We start from the raw sequence: 19,264 nt of genomic DNA, 5'->3' as shown, positions 1-19,264 counted from the left end.
TAAAGGCAGTTAAGCAAGAAAAAATGCTACTTATTCCTTCACCACATAGTGGTTATTCTATATATCTCTTGCATAGAAATACATGATAGCTGCTATGGGGTGAAGGAATAAGCCATTTCTCATATTGTCAGGGGGTAGGGCATGACAGGTTATAGTTAAAAAATAGTAAGGTTAAAAAATGCAGGCAAGTGGACTTTTTCTTCATCACATGGAAAAAAAAATTCTGAATATGCATAGTGCTCCCATTCATGCAAGGTGTTCCAGTTCTACTCTAAACTTAGCCAAAATCAACCTCTGCCATGTTGGAAGACAACTTATTCTATTGTTCAACAACCTGCTGCCTATAAGCAAGCTGAATGAGCTCTAATCTTCTGTTATTAACCTCAGGGGCTCACATCTGGTGAGTATGGGCTTGCACACCCAGAGTCCTGGCTGGATATTGTCATTCTTTTTTTTTTTTTTTTTTTTGGTGATCTACTTCTCTCTCTCTCTCTCTCTCTCTCTCTCTCTCTCTCTCTCTCTCTCTCTTCTCTCTCTCACTCTCTCTCTCTCTCTCTCTCTCTCTCTCTCAGTGTAACTTGGAATTTTTTTTTTTGGCTGGTGCAGCATAAGCCTCAGGCTTCCTTGCACCATATGGCTAATAATAATAATGTAACTGCCATCAGGGCTAAGGGATGGGTTTTTGCTTTCATAAAGTTTACTTTACAAAGGTGGTCTCAGAATTTTTTTAAGTTCTATACAGTGGGACCAACTGATGATGTTACCAACAGCAAATTCTAAATGGAAGCATTCAAGGAAGTAATCTTGAAAGCTGCTAGGCTTCTTGTTACAACTAAGAAATATTGTTCTAGGTTTTAGGCCCAATGGATGTCAGATGAAATAATGAGACTCATGGCAGAGAAGAAAAATGCATTGGATGCACATAAATTTTTAGGCAACACAGAATCTTATGGTAGATACAAGCTAGTCTCTAATCAAGTCACAAAGGAGGGTAGGCAAGCAAAGGCAGATTATGAAAAATCTTTGGCAAAGGATGCAAAGAAAAACAGCAAAGACTTCTTTACTTATAAAAACTCTAAAAAGAAGGGGATGAATCAGATTGGTCGACTTGATATCAGTGGTTTGACTGTAGATGATCATTCTCAGATAGCTACCAAACTAAATGAGTATTTTGCATCTACATTCACACATGAGGAGTTATTCAAGGAGGAAAGGGCCAGATGTTTATTTAACTCTAACAGGGAGTTAAATAATTTTGTACTAACTGAAAGCAATGTGGAGGAGAAGCTGTTGAAGCTAAACGTAAGGAAGGCACCTGTGGCAAATGGGATCTATCTAGTTATATTAAAGGAGGTGGCAAAGGAAGTAAGCAAACCCTTAACCATAATTATGAGAGCATCCTTGGACTTGGGGAAGTCCCCCACGGACTGAAGATGTGCAAATGTACCTCCAATTCACAAAGAGGGATCAAAGGGTGACACGAGTAATTACAGACCTGTTAGTTTTACTCCTGTTCCAGGGAAAATAGTGGAGTCATTGGTTAAAGAAGCATTGCAGGATCATCTAGACAAGACAGCAGTGATAACTCAGACACGGCATGGATTTTGTCAAAAGTTAGTTAGTTAGTTATTTGGTTTTTAGGAGCATTAGCAACTAAGGCCATATTGCTCCAGGATATGCGGTGGTCATTCCCTGACCTTTCCACATCCTCTGTATTTGGTGGTGACAGGCTTGAACCCCGGTCTAATCAAGAAGCATGTGCTATGCACTGCTGCTCCTTCCCACCTGGCTACGGAGGCGCCTTTGTCAAAAGGAAGTCTTGTCTAACCAAAATGACTGGATACTATGATGTGGTCACAAAGAACTGGATGCAAAAAATAATTTTGATATGATATAGTTGGATTTCATATATTTTGATACTGTTGCACATGGAAGACTGCTGTAAAAATTGGAATTTTTTCCAATTGGCATTAAGGGCAGTGGTGAGCTATAGTGGGATCGCCAGAGCCCCTTGTTATTTTTTTTGAAAATTTGCGAGCCTATTGTTGAGACGATCATTTATTTTACAAATGAAATCCTGAATGCAATTATTGAGTATCCAGAGCCGAAATTACTGTTGGGGCGAGCGGGGATCCATTTCCAGCATTTTAATGGCACAATCGATTGGTTATGTATTTTAAAATTGCTTCATTTTTGATTTAATTACAGTCAGACCTCTGTTTAATAAACTTTTTTTTTTTTTTTTTTTTTTTAATAGGGAATTTTTTTGATTTCCCTTAGTAATTAAATTTAAATAGCAATTTAATTTCCCTTAGTATTTAAATTAAATTTAAATAGCAATTTAATTTCCCTTAGTATTTAAATTAAATTTAAATAGTTTCCATTGAACGAAGAAAATTTCCATGTAACAATCAATTAGGAGAGACAACTGTGTATGCATTGTTCTCACCTCTGGCTTTTAGGCAGACTAGATTTTTTTTATGTAAACCCCAAACACGAGAAGTATTAGAACCTATAGTATTTAGTACCGTGCTTGAGTTGGAGATTGAGAAGATGAAAGAAGATATTTGTTGACATTGTACTTGAACTTCTGTAGACTGTAATTTTCAGGAAATACGTATGAAGGAAGGTTGTTCCAGAAAACGGCAGTTGAATGAATAAAACGAGGAAGATGAAAAGTTGGTTCTGTGAGCTTGAAGTTGAACAGTAAATGGATGTTGGCTGGTGGCGGCACTTGTTCGGACAGTTTTGAAAGAGAGAGCGGGAATTATAGAAGCCAATTCAGAAGAACAGTGCCCATGGAAGTATCTGTAGAAGAGGCATGCAGCAGAAACAGTACGTCTATGAGACAGCGAGTGGAGAGACTCTGTTAGAGATGAATCATTAATTAACCTAACTGCCCTCTTCTGAATGAAATCAAGAAACCTGATAGTGGTTTTGGGAGCACCACCCCAGATGTGGGAACAATATTCCATGGCAGGGCGAATTTGCAATTTATACAGAGTGAGCAGCTGTTTGGAAGAAAAGTAACGCGAGAGCTAAAGAAAAAACCAAGTTTTTTATATGCAGAGGAAGCAATATTTGTAATGTGTTTGTGCCAAGAGAGATTAGAAGTCAGGGTAATCCCCAAAAGAGATATATCATTTTGCCTAGAAATTGGAGTGTCACTAAAGATAAGCATAGGAGCAGAAGAACCCTTTTTGTGAGATATAAGACAAGACTGAGTTTTAGAAGGGATGAAATCAACTAAATGGTCTTTGCCCCACTGGAGCATTACCTGAAGATCGGCATTTAAGGAATTGGTAGCAGATTTTCGAGAAGTTGAAGCTGATTGAGCAGGACAAGATTTCTCAAAATGAAAAGTGGAATGCAATGTGCTATCATCGGCAAAACTATGGATAGGATTTCCAGTCAATGGAAGAAGGTCATTAATATGCAAGAGGAAAAGAGTGGGTGAAAGAACTGAACCATGGGAGACACTGGCATTAGTGGAGAAGTTAGAAGACAGAGAACCATTTACCATCATCCTCAGTGAGCGATCAGAGAGAAAACTGGATAACCAATTACAAAAAAGTTGACAAACCATAAGATGGAAGCTTGTTTAGAAGACCTTTATGCCAAACATGATCGAAAGCCTTTGAGATGTCAAGAGGAACAACTTGTGTTTCACTGAACCTTTCCATTGAATTAGTTCATAAATGGGTAACATAAGCCAGAATATCACCAGTGGATCGACACTGACGGAATCCATACTGGCGATCGTTGATCAGATGGAAGGTTTCTAGGTCGTTTAAGAGTTGGCAGTTAATTGATTTCTCCATTACTTTAGAAAGAGTACAAGTAATTGTAACGGGACGATAATTGGATGGGAGGGATTTGTCACCCTTTTTAGGAACTGACTGGATATGAGCAAATTTCCAAGCAGAAGAAAAAACACCTTTGGAATAAGAAAGTGAAAAAAGGTGGCAAAGAATAGGAGTAAGCTCAGGAGCACAGGTTTTGAGAACAAGTTGAGAAAATACCATCGGGACCTGGAGCTTTCTTAGCATCTAGATTTGTCAAAATCCTTCTGACATCCTTTTGACGGAAGACCACAGGAGACATTGAATGGAGCGTGTTGGGAATGGTGGGAAGTGTTTTACCAAGATCATTAATACATGAGTTGGAAGAAAAATGGAATGCTAGCAGGTCAGCTTTATCCTTGGCTGAAATGACAACAGAACCATCTGGTTTTGACAGAGGTGGGAGCAGAGATGGGCAAAAGTCGCTTCCAATAGCTTTGGCAAGAGACCAGAATGCTTAGCTACCATTAGGGCAAGAAGCAAGTTTTCTACTCTTAGCCTGTTCAAACTCTAGTTTGGACTGATTAATAACTGCTTTACAATTGTTGCGAGCTTTGGTGTAGGCAGAAAATGAAACTGGAGAATTAGAAACAAGCCAATTACGATATGCAACATTCCTCTCTTGAACAGCCTTAGCGCATTTATTGGAAAACCAAGGTTTAGATAAACGACGAGATTTTAAAGTGGAGTGTGGGATAAAGGATTCCTTTCCTGCAAGAATAATTTCACTGACACGATCTGAGCAAATGTTGACATCAGAACTTTTGAAACAGTAATCCGACCAAGGAAAAGAAGAAAAGAAGTCTCGCAGGTCATCCCATTTTGCATTCTTGTAATGCCAAACAACATGAGGATGGGAATAGCCATGAGATAAAGGTTCCATTGGAGAGGAGACAATCACCAAGTTGTGATCTGAAGTGCCTAAAGGACCTCTCACTTCGACCATGTACTTAGAAGGGCTGTTTGTGAGAAAAAGATCAAGCATATTGGCTGTATGATTAGGATTGTCCGGTATTCTTGTAGGTAAATGAACAATCTGTGCAAGGTCATTAGTAATTGCAAATGCCTCAGCATCTCGACCAGCTGGGTCGGTGTGACTAGAAAATGGAAGCCAGCTGGAGTTGTGAACATTAAAATCACCAAGGAAAATTATCTCACTGTTAGGAAAGTTGGACTGGAGAAAGTCAAGTTGCATAGAGAGGAAGTCAAAGAGCTCCAAGTGATTAGTGGAGTTGGGAGAACGGTAGAGACAACAGATGAAGTGGACACAATGAGGTAGAGAGATTTTAAGCCAGAGAAGATTAAAAAGAAAGGAGATTCCAAATTGCCAAGTCTCTGACAAGGAATATCAGAACGAACATATGCACAAGCACCACCTTTGAGGTGAAAGGAATCATACAGCGAATAATTTGGGCATCTGAGATGAGCAGAAGTTGAATCAACCAATAACTGAGATTCTGTTAGAAGAGGTACATGGGGTTTGGCAGACTGCAGATGGAAATGGACATCGTTGAGATTAGAATTGAGACCATGTATATTTGTGAAATGAATTAGGAAGTGCTTGGGAGGTTTAGATCTTTTCACAGATAAGCTTGCTCTGTTAGTTTACAATTCATGGTGTATTCATTAGTAAGAAAGAGTGGGTGAGACATGCTGTATGAAGTAATGAAATTTTTGGATATAGCATACACATGGTAAGAATATACCCAGATCCTTGACATAACATGGCCTCGACAATGCTCCCCGCATACACACTACTTGGACTCCCTCCAGTCACTATCTGGCAGAGTAGAGGTAGCAAGATTATACACTAGCTGATCTGGAAGCCTCCTAGAGAGTTACCAGTAGGTTCGATCCGGTGTACTAACTAGCGGCTGGCCTGCGAACACCGTTTTAGAGCTGTAATCTCGAAATGTAAGGAATATTGGATCTCCACATGATGTTTATCATAACCTCTAAAGTCATCAATTATTCTGCATGATGGAAGAGATAGGGAAGGGTTGACCGGAACTTAGCTCTAGAGACTAAACATGGGTTCCACCACTTCAAGCCTCCAATAAGCAAAGTGGTGGTAATTCACCAGTTGATGAGAGTCATCTACCACCTAGTAATGCCTGGTAACATAGAGGGGTGGCATTCCTCCATGTGGTGTGGGTGCCACACCTCGACCCCTGCTTACATTGGTTCACACCTGGGTGGTCACTCACCATGTACTTGTGCATGGAAGTTATACCCAGGATTACTAATAGTCCCACCATCGTGAATGTGCAAGCAGAGGATCTGGCTGTCACAGACCGTCCGGTCTTCGTCGAAATTGGGTCCACTTGACTTGAGTATCACCCGAATATCAGTTCCATCAGCGTTTTAGACTCCCAGGTAGCAAGTACAGCTTGTATGGCATATCTGAGAGAATGTCTGTGACAACCTCAAGGACCAATTAGAATGTGTGAATTAAGAGCGAAAGAGATTACAATTTTACAATGTTAGTGGTGTTCATAAAATCTCTGCAGTTATATACCTAGAAGTCGCGCTAGTCAATATGCTTTCCATAGCCAGTCAGAGGATTAAGAAGATTCACGACACGGATTATAGCCGCTGATCAACCTGTGTTGTGGTTCCCCTTTACTCTGACAAACGGGCATATGTTTTTCGGAGAAGTGAGTGATCCTTGCCTTCCAGTAAATTTCACCTGTCTGTTTACATGGTCAAAGTAGCTGAATATCTGTGATTCCGACATTTTGCACTGTATTCAGAGAATTAGAGTATCAACGTAGAGAGGGGGGAGGGGATTGAGGCAACTAAGATATTATATAAACTTTATGAAGGTGAAATGTTGGCAGGTTTTGAAACTTTGTCGAGCCTGTCACTGTGTAGAAAATGTTCTAAAATATAATGGCATACAGGCAATAATAATAAAAAAAAAAAAAAAAAACCTATCACCAATCTCCAAAAAATTAGCATGAATTAAGGACGATTGCTAAAGAATTTGATGTGGAGAGACTATAATGATCGGTCTTGTGTTCGGGCCACGATGAGCAGCTTGTAGCTTGCGGATGGCATTGTGGGTTGGAGGAATTATCCTGCATTGTGCAAACATTTTGAATCAGAAGTTAAATATTCTGGATTATTAAATCGACTTTTAATTTTGGAATTTCTTAACCATTTAGCACTATGATCGATATCCTGCAGGAGCTCTCTTACCTTTCAGAAGCTTTACAGAATCACAATGGTAAAAGCATATAAATTAATTATTCGAAGTATCAATGCTATTGCTAATTTGAAAAATTCTGAAGGAAATTATGTAGCTAAAATTGAGAGCATGTTGAAGTTCAAAGAATTTGAAGGAATCAAAATTGAAAGATCAAACCGCCGATGTAATAGATTTGCATAGCGGTGGTCCTCATGCAGCGAAAAATAATAAAACAGAAAGCCTAGTGCTCACATGGCCAAACCACCCCACTGACAAAACAATAGGTTGAACTGAAAATATATAGAAACAAATTAGGCTATAGATGGCGGCACGAACGCAGTGTTAGCACATTGTCGCACTACCCGCATGTAAATATAATCCAATTAATCCAAAAATTAAAGAGATAAAAATGTATATTAAAAATAAATAAGAAAAAAATAGTAGAAAAGCTAACATCAGTGGCAGCAGATAAGCACATTCCACTACATCTTGCTTATAAGAAGCTGAATTAAAATATAATAATTGCCAGTAGCATAGCAAACCAGTAGAGCGAAAATGAACTGAACTAAATAAAATAACAATAACAGAAAAATATAGGGGGGAATAAAGAAAGAGAGGGTAGTGCTATTATTATTATTATTATTATTAGCATTATCATTAGCCATATGGTGCAAGGAAGCCTGAAGCTATGCTGCACCAACAAAAAAAAATTCCCGAGTTACCCTGAGAGAGAGAGTCAAAAGTAGAAAGGAATAATCAAGAAAGAGAAGAATGATGATATCCAGCTCAGGACCCTGGGTGTGCCAAGCCCATAGTGTTGAAGCAACGTTCCTAAAATAATTTAGAACCATCTATAGCCTAATTTGTTTCTATATATTTTAAGTTCAACTATTGTTTTGTCAGTGGGGTGGTTTGGCCATGCGAATACTAGGCTTTCTTCTGTTTTATTATTTTTCGCTGCATAAGGACCACCACTATTCAAATCTATTGGATTGGCAGTTTGATCTTAGTATCATTCTGTCGTTGCATGGATTTGTTTAGCGTTCGAAATGCAGTGATTCCCTGACTGTTATTGGCCTTGTGGTCCTCTGTCAAGATGGGGCATAATGGTCAGTTTATTTTATTTCATTTTATTAATTATTTTCAGTTTATTTGGTCATGTAATGTTGTTAGTCCACGTTTTCATCTTAGTGAGATTTCACATAATTTGGAAACAGGTGCCTACTAGGGGGTGCTGCCAAATTTCTTTTAATTGGCTTAATTTTCTAAATTATTTTAGGAATGTTGCTTCAATACTACCCTGTCCTTCTTTATTCCCCCCTCCATATATTTTTCTGTTATTGTTATTTTATTTGGTTCAGTTCATTTGCACTCTACTAGTTTGCTATGATACTCGCAATTATTCTATTTTAATTTAGCTTATTATAAGCAACATGTAGTGGAATGTGCTTATCTGCTGCCACTGATGTTAGCTTTCTACTATTTTTTCTTATTTATTTTTAATATATATTTTTATTAATTTTTATCTCTTTTATTTTTGGATTAATTGGATTATATATATATATATATATATATATATATATATATGTATGTGTGTGTTGTTGTTGTTGTTGTTTGGTTTTTAGGTGCATTAGCTACTAAGGCCATATTGCATTGCTCCGGGAATATGCGGTGGTCATTCCCTGACCTTTCCGCATCCTCCGTATTTGGTGGTGACGGGCTCGAACCCCGGTCTAATCAAGAAGCGTGTGCTACGCACTGCTGCACCTGGCTATGCAGGGACCCCTGTGCGTGCGTGCGTGCGTGCGTGAAGTTATGTAAAAGAATATAAGGAATAGGCTGACCGGGCTAGCCAGGTGGGCAAAATGCCTGCCTGGCAACCCAAAGGTTGTGGGTTCGAATCCCGCCTCTGGCTTGGATCAGAGTAAAATGCAAAAACTTTGGGAGGTGCATTATGGCCACAGAAGCCGATGTGCTAACAACTAACAAAAAAAAAGAAAAAGAGAAAGAGGAGCAGAACAGACTAATGCCATCAAATTTATGATTGTACATTACATCTGTCTGTATATAACAGTTTTTTAGTTAATTATAATACCAACTAGGTAAATTGGAGAATTTAGCATAAAAGTATTAAGGGTGAAAACCAGGGCTGCCAGATTTCAAATTAGGTCTCACGGGACAAAAATGAAAAAAATTGCGGCAATTTTTCTCAATTTTGTTTTCTCAAGAAAATTATTTCACAATTTTGGCATATAATTTTTAATTTCTAAACTTCATTTTGGTCATTTAAAAATGTATCTAATAAAAAAAATAATTGAGTGAAATTTTTATTTATACTATGATCTTAAAAGTTATTCAATATTTATCACTTGATTTCACTTCATTAAGAATGACTAAACTTTGATTTTTTTAAAAAAAATTGGAATTCTGAACAATTCATTCCGAAATTCTGTTTTATCATCAACTCTGCCCCCAAATTTTTTAGAATCAACCTATTTCTATCTTTACGCCAAGCACTCGTCATTAGACTAAAAATCCTTTCAGATGTTGTATTTGCATGCGGAATAGAGAAAATGTATTCGATAATTTTTAAAAATTGTGGAGAAGAATTTTTTTTTAAAAAAACAAACCCATCTTTGATCACACGGTAATTGCCTTTCAATATCTGTTATATTTGCCATAAATCTTTTTAAGAAGGTATATTCTTCAAACAGCAAATCTTGATCTACTTCTATTTTAAATGTGTTAGTGATTTCTACGATTTCATGAAATTCTGTGGTATGCTATGCAAAGATAAGTTAGAGAGAATTTTATATTTGTGGTCATTGAAATTAAACCATTTCTCTATATATTTTATAGCCGTATCAAATAAAATTTTTGCTTCCATTTTAAACCGTTTTGAAGCATCTAGATTATCACAATTTTGGATAATTTCATGAACATTTGCTACATAATAACATCCATTCTTATGCTTAGTCAAGGACTGCCTTACATTATTCATAATTGAATATACTTCAACAATCGTAACATTACTACCTTGGAGATTTTTTAGCGCTGGTTGAAATATTGAACATACATTCTTTACAAATTTTACATATGCCTCATGAAGCTCATGTTCAAAAAAATGTCTCAATATACGTGCTATGTTATTCTTGCTTATAAAATACGATTTAATAGGTGCAAAATTGGTCAATTGGTCAATAGCTGGTAGAAGGAACAGCCACCTTGTTGGTATATGCCGTAACATTTCATTCCATTCTGTTTCTGTCCATGCGAAAAAGTCTTTTAGTTCAGTTGTCTTTTTTGTTGAAGAGCTAAATTCATTAAATATTTTAATAACAATAGATTCTATATCAATAATCAAACAATTGCAAGCTCTCTTAGCAGTGTTATGCAGAATATGCAAATTGCAAGCAGCAGGTAATATATTTTCATTAAATTTTTTTAATGCTACGAAAACGCTATTTTTCTTGACAAAATTAATATTGGCGTAATATGTTTCATATGCAGTAATGTTTTTGGGAGATAATTCATTAATTGTAAGCTGTTGGATGAGAGCATTCGAAATAGTTTCAGTATCTTCTGCTTCTAACCAAATAAATAATATCAAACCAGTTTTTACACCATAGTTTTGGTCAAAATATCTCACAACCAAAGGAAAAGTTTTTACGTTTCCTTTATTAGAAGTGTCCATGCTTATAGAAAAGGGCTTATTATTCTCCAGCTGTTTCAATATGTAATTTTTTGAGTGCTTTCCAAGAATTTTTGTAATAATGGCAGAAACTTTTGTTTTCCCACAAGAATATTTTGCTGCAATTCCAGAGTCGGGAAACATTTTTTTAAAAATTGAGTTAGCACAACCATAACTATGAGAATGCATAACAGAAAGGTAACAAAACGATACTTCTGCAAATGCAACATCTTCATGAGCCATGCTTTGCTTTGGTATAAAAAACTTAGAAATTTTTGATGTAGTTGCTATTGCTTGAACATTTGCGATGTGGTTTTTAGATTGCAAATATCTGCTTAAGTCGTTTTCACCACTGTGACTAATTGTGAAAATGAAATTGTTGCATGTAGAGCATTTTGCACTATGATCGTCTCTACCACGACTAATCCAACTATACTTTTTTTCCCAATCTGCATTATAGTGAACCAATCGTCTTCTTTTCTTTTCCGGAATTTTCAAACTACTTTCACCATCTGACATTTTGAAGGCTAGAATAAATTGATATTTTAAATACAACCCGTTCATTTAATTTATAAGACAACTTCAAACAAAAATTAAATGAAATTTACCTTATATAGGTAACAATTCCTACAGCAGCTGAACTGATTAGACAGATGTCAAAATAATTTTTATTCTTTTTATAATGAAAGATAAACATACACTCGAGGTGCACCTAGCTTAGACCACCAGACGCACCAGACAGCACTGACATCGTTGATCGCACTATTTACGCAGACGCTTACGTTTAAAAATCCCCGAGCGGCTCAAGGGGATTCCCGGACATCTAACCCATCCTGTGAGCATTAGCGTGCAACTCACCTGCCACTGTCCGAAATTCATACATATTAGGAAAGAAATACATTTCATAACAGCATCCATCACTTTTTATGGCATTATTTTATTATTTTACAGTCAAAATCTGTTAATTTTTTACGTGCAGGACATTTAAATGTTTATGTGGGATAGGGGACTGTCCCGCGCATTGCAGGACGACTGGCATCCGTGGTTGAAAACTATACTCATTAGTTCAAAGGACCGAGCTTAGGTAACTTTAGTTGGACTTCTTTATTGTCCCTTATAAATAAACACACATAATAAAATAAAATAAAAATAAAATGAAATAGTAAGATTAAAATGATAATATAGCTAATTATAGATATATGGATACTTTGAAAAAAAAAAAAAAAAAGTAAAGTGCAGCCATTATCAACCCACTGCAGGATGGAAGCCTCCTCCTCAACAATTCATGCTGAGGGAAATGGACCATAATCTGCCACGCTGGTCCAGTGCAGGTTGGCAGATCGACCGTATTTAGCAGTCAGGGGCTTGAACCCTGGTCTACTCAAAGAGCGTGTGCTACTGCACTCTCGCTCCTGACTACTTGGCTACTGAGGCCATATGGAACGCTAACTAGGGCTAACTCCACTCAATATATCCCATCAATAATTAGTTGAGTCTATCTGTTTCTGTTTGCCATATTCCAGTTTTTCTGGCTCCGAGTGCCAAGCGATAGTGACAAGCGATTTTCTTCCTGCGAATATATAGTGATCTCCCAAAGTGTTATAGTTTAGATTCTTTTCTAGCGTCACCTGTTCTTTTATTTACTTGAAGAGGTTCTGTACTTTAAAGGACAAAAGTAAGAACCGAGAGAGGAAACCTACCTTTCTTTTTTATTCTATATATTCATTACTAACCCTTTATTTACTTCAACAACCGCTTGGTCACTGGTGGCACCGCTCCTGCCTCCACGTGGTGGGGCCAGTAATCTGGGGGATAAGACAACCCCCGGGGCTAAAAGGAGCAGAAATCAAAACAAGTGACTTTCCATGCTTAGAGCCGAAGAGCTCTCAAGCAAATGACATTCATGACACTGACCATGACTTCTCTCTATCGAAGAGAATGAAGAAAGACATTGGCAGACAGGAATTACCAGCATTCCTGATAATACATTCTCTGTCAACACAACCTGTGGCCAAGCTCTCCCCCTTTATCATTCAGAGATGCCTCGAACATGCCGCAGGTTCACCAAAAATGGTGAAACGTCTCCAATCTGGAGATTTATTAATAGAGACCACCAATCCTCGACACTCTGAACTATTATTAAGTTTGACATCTTTGAGTGGAATCCCAGTTCAAATCACACCACATAACACCCTCAATTCTTCAAAGGGAGTGATCACTGAATGGGATCTATTAAAGGTTCCTGAAGATGAGGATAGCCCAGGAACTTAAAGAACAAAAAGTCATTCAGGCAAAGAGGATCATGATCCGAAAAGATGGCAATTTAGTTCCTACCCGGAGTATGATATTAACTTTCAGTTCTCCAAACCTACCAGCGTCAGTCAAGGCAGGATATTTAAACTGTCGGCTTCGGCCATATATTCCAAACCCCCTAAGATGTTTTAAATGCCAGAAATTTGGCCATTCCCAGACAGCATGCCATGGAGATGCAACATGTGCAAACTGTGGGTGTAAAACTCACACACAAACAGAATGTAAGGCACCAACCCCACAGTGTCCAAATTGCAAGGGCAGCCATCCGGCATACTCCAAAGACTGCGACCTCTGGAAGTTGGGGAAAAAGATACAAAAGTATAAAGTTGAAAATAAAGTTTCCTACTAAGAGGCAAGAAAACAAATAAGATTAAATAATCCAAAATGCACTTATGCCTCTGCTACTTATAGTCACCAGTCAATAGCATGTCAGACAGAAGTGTCCATCCCTCCAAATACATCGATCTCAGACTGGGCTCGATTAGTCCTCTCGGTCCAACATACATCAAATGCAGTCGATCAATGCAGTAATACGCCACTGACAGTTCCATCCCAGAGACTTCCCCATTGCCAAGCAGCGGAAAAATTAGATCCAGTTGAGGTGAAACAATCTCACCCCTCAAGCATGGACACCGATGATACCACCAACTCAGAAGATCTGCTTGAAATACATGCAGATGATGATAAGGAAGAAGGCAATGTCTCAAGACGCCCAAATTTTTCAAGAAAAGAAAAATCAAAACACGAGAGATATAAACAAGCCTCTCACAAAAAGCAAACAGAGTCCTCTTCTGCTCACAAAACCAAATAATGGAACAAATCATACAATGGAATTGCAGAGGTTTTCGCAGCAATATTGATGATATCTATGAACTAATTAACCGTTACAATCCTGCTGCCATATGCTTGCAAGAGACAAATATAACAACAAAAATATCTGTTTCAGTCAAAAACTATATTATCTTCAGAAAAGATCGATCTGAAACTAACAGCCCCCATGGAGAAGTAGCTGTACTAGTGGAATCAGGAGTCCCCTCCAGGCACATTACAAACACCATTAGAAGCTGTTGCTACCCATATAGTAATCGGTATCACACTGACACTAGCCTCAATTTATCTTCCGCCGAATCAATCATGTACAATTCAGCAACTGTTAAATCTAATTTCCCAATTACCACCTCCTGTTTGTTTACTAGGAGATTTTAATGGGCATCATCCACTATGGGGATCTCTGGTCTCAGATGGACATGGCGAACTCATTGAAATGTTACTTGACCGAGAAAATTTGACACTATTGAATAATGGCTTACCGACATATATCCATTTTCCTACTGGGTCAACCAGTAGGAAATCGATCAACCAGTAGAAATGCAATAGATCTCTCAATTTGCTCTCCGATCCTCTTCCCAACTATAGAGTGGGCAGTACATGACAATCCTCTAAATAGTGACCACTATCCGCTGATCTGTAGTATTCAAACCACCCATTCCAAACAAACTGAAACAAAAACAAAATGGAAATTTTCCAAAGCAAACTGGACGAAATTTACCAGTCATGTATCTTTTGATGATGACACCATAGTCTTCTGCTATTGACACTGTCACCGATCATATCACAATGCAGATACTAACAGCAGCAAAAGCCGCCATCCCACAGTCTCAAATAAGAAACCATCGGCATACCAATCACTGGTGGAATGGCGATTGTAATAAAGTGAAGAGAGAAAAAAACAAAGCATGGAACACCGTCCACAAACATCCCACCACTGCCAACCTTATTAACTTCAAGAGACTGAGAGCCAAAGCTCATTATATCCGGCGGAAGGCGAAAAAAGACTCATGGATAAAATTTGCCTCCTCAGTCAACAAAGATACTGATACCCGAATAATCTGGGAAAAAATAAAGAAACTAAATGGTAAATATCATAAGTTGCCTTCTCCTATTATTAATTGGAATGGAAAGGAGATCTCATCTGTTGATGAAATTGCCAATGCCCTAGGAACGGTGTTCTGTAAGTTGTCCGCCTCAACTGCATATCAACCATCTTTTCAAAAAATTAAAGCTGAAGCTGAGAAAAGGAAACTAGACTTCAAAACTGCATGTCCTTTTACCTATAACCAACCACTCACAATATCTGAACTGAAAGAATCTATATATACCTCAAGAAACAGCTCTCCTGGCCCTGATGGAATCTACAATATAATGATTCAACACCTCAATCAGAAATCACTAATTTCATTGCTAAACTTTTACAATAGAATATTCTCAGAACACATATTCCCTACTTCCTGGAGACATTCTTATGTAATAGCCATACCTAAACCTGGAAGAAAAGACCATTCGATTCCTAACAACTATAGACCAATTTCTCTAACCAGCTGCTTGAGTAAGACCTTGGAACAAATGGTTCACCATCAACTCACCTGGTACCTTGAATCCGAAAACATAATCAGTTTGGCTTTCCGAAGAATAGATCTTCCCTAGACCTCATGACCAAAGCCGAATCCAACATAAGAAATGCATTCATCAGAAATCAACATCTCGTCATGATATGCCTTGATATAGAGAAGGCCTTTGATACCACGTGGCGCTACAGTATCCTAAGAGATTTCCATTCATATGAGAGGCCATTTACCATATTTTATTCAAAGCTTCCTTCAGCACAGATCTTTCCAAGTGAGGTACCGGCAGGTTTTATCTCAAACATACATTCAAGAAGAAGGAGTCCCACAAGGCTCTGTTCTTAGTGCCACTCTGTTTGCAATGCGAATAAACAACATCACAAACAGCATTCCAAATACCGTTGACTCGTATCTCTATGCAGATGATCTTACCATATCCTGTCATTCCCAGAATATGAACTATATTGGGAGGCATCTACAAATATTCATTAATAACATTGAATTATGGATTGTGCAAAATGGATACAAACTGTCAAGCCACAAATCTACAGCTATACATTTCTGCATGAAGCACGCAATGCATCCTGAACCCGAGTTGCACTTGGCCGATCATCCACTACCAATTGTGAACAGCATTTGCCTCGTAGGGCTAATTTTTGATAAGAAGTTCAACTTCCAGGAGCACATCAAGTATCTAAGAACCACTTGCACAAAGAAAATGAATATACTCCGGGTCATCTCCAGTACATCTTGGGGCGTCGATCGTTATACCCTGCTCCACTTATATAAATCTCTAATTAGATCTCGGTTAGACTACGGAGCACCTGTTTATGACTCAGCTAGGGAGAGCACCTTGGCCCGTCTTGCACCCATCCAACATTCTTCTCTTAGGATAGCCCTAGGTGCATATAGGACATCACCAGTTCAAAGTCTTTATGTTGAGGCTCACGAACCTCCACTTAGCATCAGAAGAAAGATGTTGCTGATAAACTACTCAGCTAAAATTAAAAGTCTGCCTACTCATCCGGTTTGGCCACTGTTGCATAACCCTCAATTGAAAACCCATTATACAAATAAACCTAGAACAATTCGACCTTCTGGCATCAGACTGCAGAATCTAACAGAAAGCTGGAATATTCAGCTTGATAATATCATCAGAGAAAAAAGATCCGGATTCCCCGTGGACTAACTTCACCCTTTCTTCTGATGAATACTTTGAGCAATGGGGTAAAGGCTCTATAGCATATATTAACATCCAACAACTACATGTTGCTCACTCACAAAAATACCCACACTTTACCAAGATCTATACTGATGGTTCGAAGTCTGACAGTCGAGTGGGTGCAGCTGCCGTCTTCCCTAATACAACTGTCTCAGTTTCACTTCCAACCGAATGCAGCAGCCACACTGCTGAACTCCATGCCATTAAGCTTGCTCTGGAAAACATCTCGCTAATGTCAATAAATAAAAGTATCATATATACTGATTCACGGAGTGCTATTCTAGCTTTGAAAAGGACTTCCCCACCTAAAAATCCTTTATTAAAGTTCATAAAACATAAGCTGATGCATCTTCATGAGCATCAGAAAACTTATCTTTTCATGGATCCCTGGCCACAGTGGTATTCCAGGAAACGAATATGCAGACAGTGCTGCTAAGTATCCTTAGCAACAAATAACCTAGTCCCTTATCCTGATTATAGACATAACATACGGAGAACATCTATGGAACAATGGACACTTCTGTGGAAAATGCAAACAAATAACAAGCTATTTCAAATAAAACCTGAACCACAATTATGGACTTCTAGCCTTCGGAAAAATAGAAAAGAAGAAGTAATCTTAGCCAGAACTCGTATAGGTCACACTCACCTCACACATCTCTATCTGCTTACAGGAAATGATCCTCCGCAGTGTGCACACTGCTCGCAACCACTTACAGTAAAACATATACTCCTTGAATGTAACTTGTTCAGCAATGCCCGACGAATGTCTTTTAGTTTCATTTCAGATCTACAGCAACCTCTCTCTCTCTGAATAGCATAATAGGTAAAGAAGCAAATCTCTCTGAATTCTTTTTGTATATAAAACAAATAAAAATGTATGACCGTTTCTAACTGCCCACCGTGCAGTTATCATAAGTAACTCAATTAATTTAGGAGGCGCAATATGGCCTAAGTAGCTCTTGCACCAGAAAACACCACAACAACAACATCCAGTTTTTCTATGTTCAAATATACTGAGAATTTACTGTGAATGTATAATCAAATAGGCTTAATTACTTTAATATACCTTCAATTTAGCCAAAAACTGGCAGAATAACTGCTAGCTCTAGGGCTAGCAGTTATTCTATTAAAACAATTTTAATAGAATCTTTTAACTTATTTATTGTATAATAAAAATGTATAAGAATAAAATTTTAAACACTTAAGTTAAGTTTAAGAATGCTTTTATTTTACACGTTTTCTTGGTTTATTATTAGAAATTTTTATCACTACTTTAGAATATATTTAAACTGAAAATGCCCCTCTTTGGCCATAGCATTAACATGGCCCTTCCCCTTAGTATTAGTAGTAGCAAACAAGGCAGCCAAACAGAATCAGCCAAAAAATAAAATAATAATAAAAAAAATAAAAAAATCAACACACATGCACCTGCACCTCCCCCCTCATCTGTCCACCTCCCTCTAGTAATTTTTGTAATTATTCCTTAAATGTATTCAAATTACCGACTTTCATTTTAGCAACCCCAGATGGTAGTTTGTTCGAACAATAGGTTAACTCTGGCTGAAAGGAAATTTCGTGCATCTGTCCTGCAGCTATCCTTTTTCAATTTAAGTCCCCCTTATGTATCTTGTCCAAGAAAGACTAAGGATGTCATCAGCATTTACTTTACTCAATTGCTATTTTCTGCACCTATTCCAATAGATCCACATCATTCTTAAAATGAGGCTTACAGACCTGTATGCAGGACTCAAGTTGAGGTTTATCTATTGCTTCATACAATGGGGTAATCACCTCCTTGTCCCTTCTATCAAAATTTCTGTATATATCATTGACAGAAATGTTATCTGTCCTAGCAGCCAACCTACACTGCTCAGAAAACTTCACGTTGGACTACAATATCTCTAGGTGTCTTTTTTCACCACCTTGGGTATGGTATCACATAGTTGGTATGTTATTCTGGAATTACTGCTGCCCATATGCAGTACCTTGCATTTATCAATGTTAAACTTCCAATTACTTCTCAGCCTATATACCTAATTTTTCTAGGTCTTTTGCAGTAGTATAGTGAGAATCTGTTATAATGAATTTTATTTTCAGGATAGAAGCAATCAATTTGTGGAAATTACCAGCAATTAAAAATTTAATTTTTATCTTCCTACAGGTTCGTAGCATTGTTTCTGAATATAGGCAAAGTTTAAATTTCAAATCACTTGAGATGCAAAACATTCTTCAGGAATTTTCCACTATCAGCTGAATTCCAGATAATCATGCAGTACTATTTCAATTTTTACTCTGCACATGTGCATTATCACTAATTCAGTGTCAGTGAAATATTTTATAAGTAGGTGAAATATGTATATATTAATGCTTCATAGGATAAATGTAATTTTTTTATGGATAAACAGATACACACACGAAGTTTTCATTACAGTAAGTTAAGAAATAACTTGTCATAAGAGAAGCAATAAAATCAGGAATGTATTTACGAAGTTGTATTAAAAAAGTGAAAAGTTGATTAAATGTATTTGGTCTCGTGCTTTACTAAATTTATAATCATATATAAATCTGTGACACTTAATGGGATAAATAGTTTTAAAACAA

The 19,264-nt window shown here is 37.5% G+C and overlaps 1 protein-coding gene across 4 annotated transcripts in view; it reads left to right on the top strand.

Annotated features, from left to right (window-relative positions):
• LOC150078282 (armadillo-like helical domain-containing protein 3) overlaps positions 1-18,991 on the top strand; it is a 405,573-nt gene extending 386,582 nt beyond the window's left edge. For 3 of the 4 annotated variants that reach the window (XM_090385517.1, XM_090385515.1, XM_090385516.1), the window contains one exon: positions 18,825-18,991. In XM_090385517.1, coding sequence (XP_090241643.1) covers positions 18,825-18,917 — 93 coding nt within the window. In that variant the 3' untranslated portion in view covers positions 18,918-18,991. The remainder of the gene's footprint in view (positions 1-18,824) is intronic. The other variant, XR_016547653.1, reaches the window with a different exon arrangement.
• Positions 18,992-19,264: the final 273 nt, after the last annotated feature.

Source organism: Mastigoproctus giganteus, chromosome 11 (genome assembly GCF_048544385.1).
Source record: "Mastigoproctus giganteus isolate SK-2022 chromosome 11, ASM4854438v1, whole genome shotgun sequence".
NCBI classification, from domain to species: domain Eukaryota; kingdom Metazoa; phylum Arthropoda; class Arachnida; order Uropygi; family Thelyphonidae; genus Mastigoproctus; species Mastigoproctus giganteus.
The sequence above is the reverse complement of the archived record's forward strand: the minus strand, read 5'-3'. Positions and strand labels throughout refer to the sequence as shown.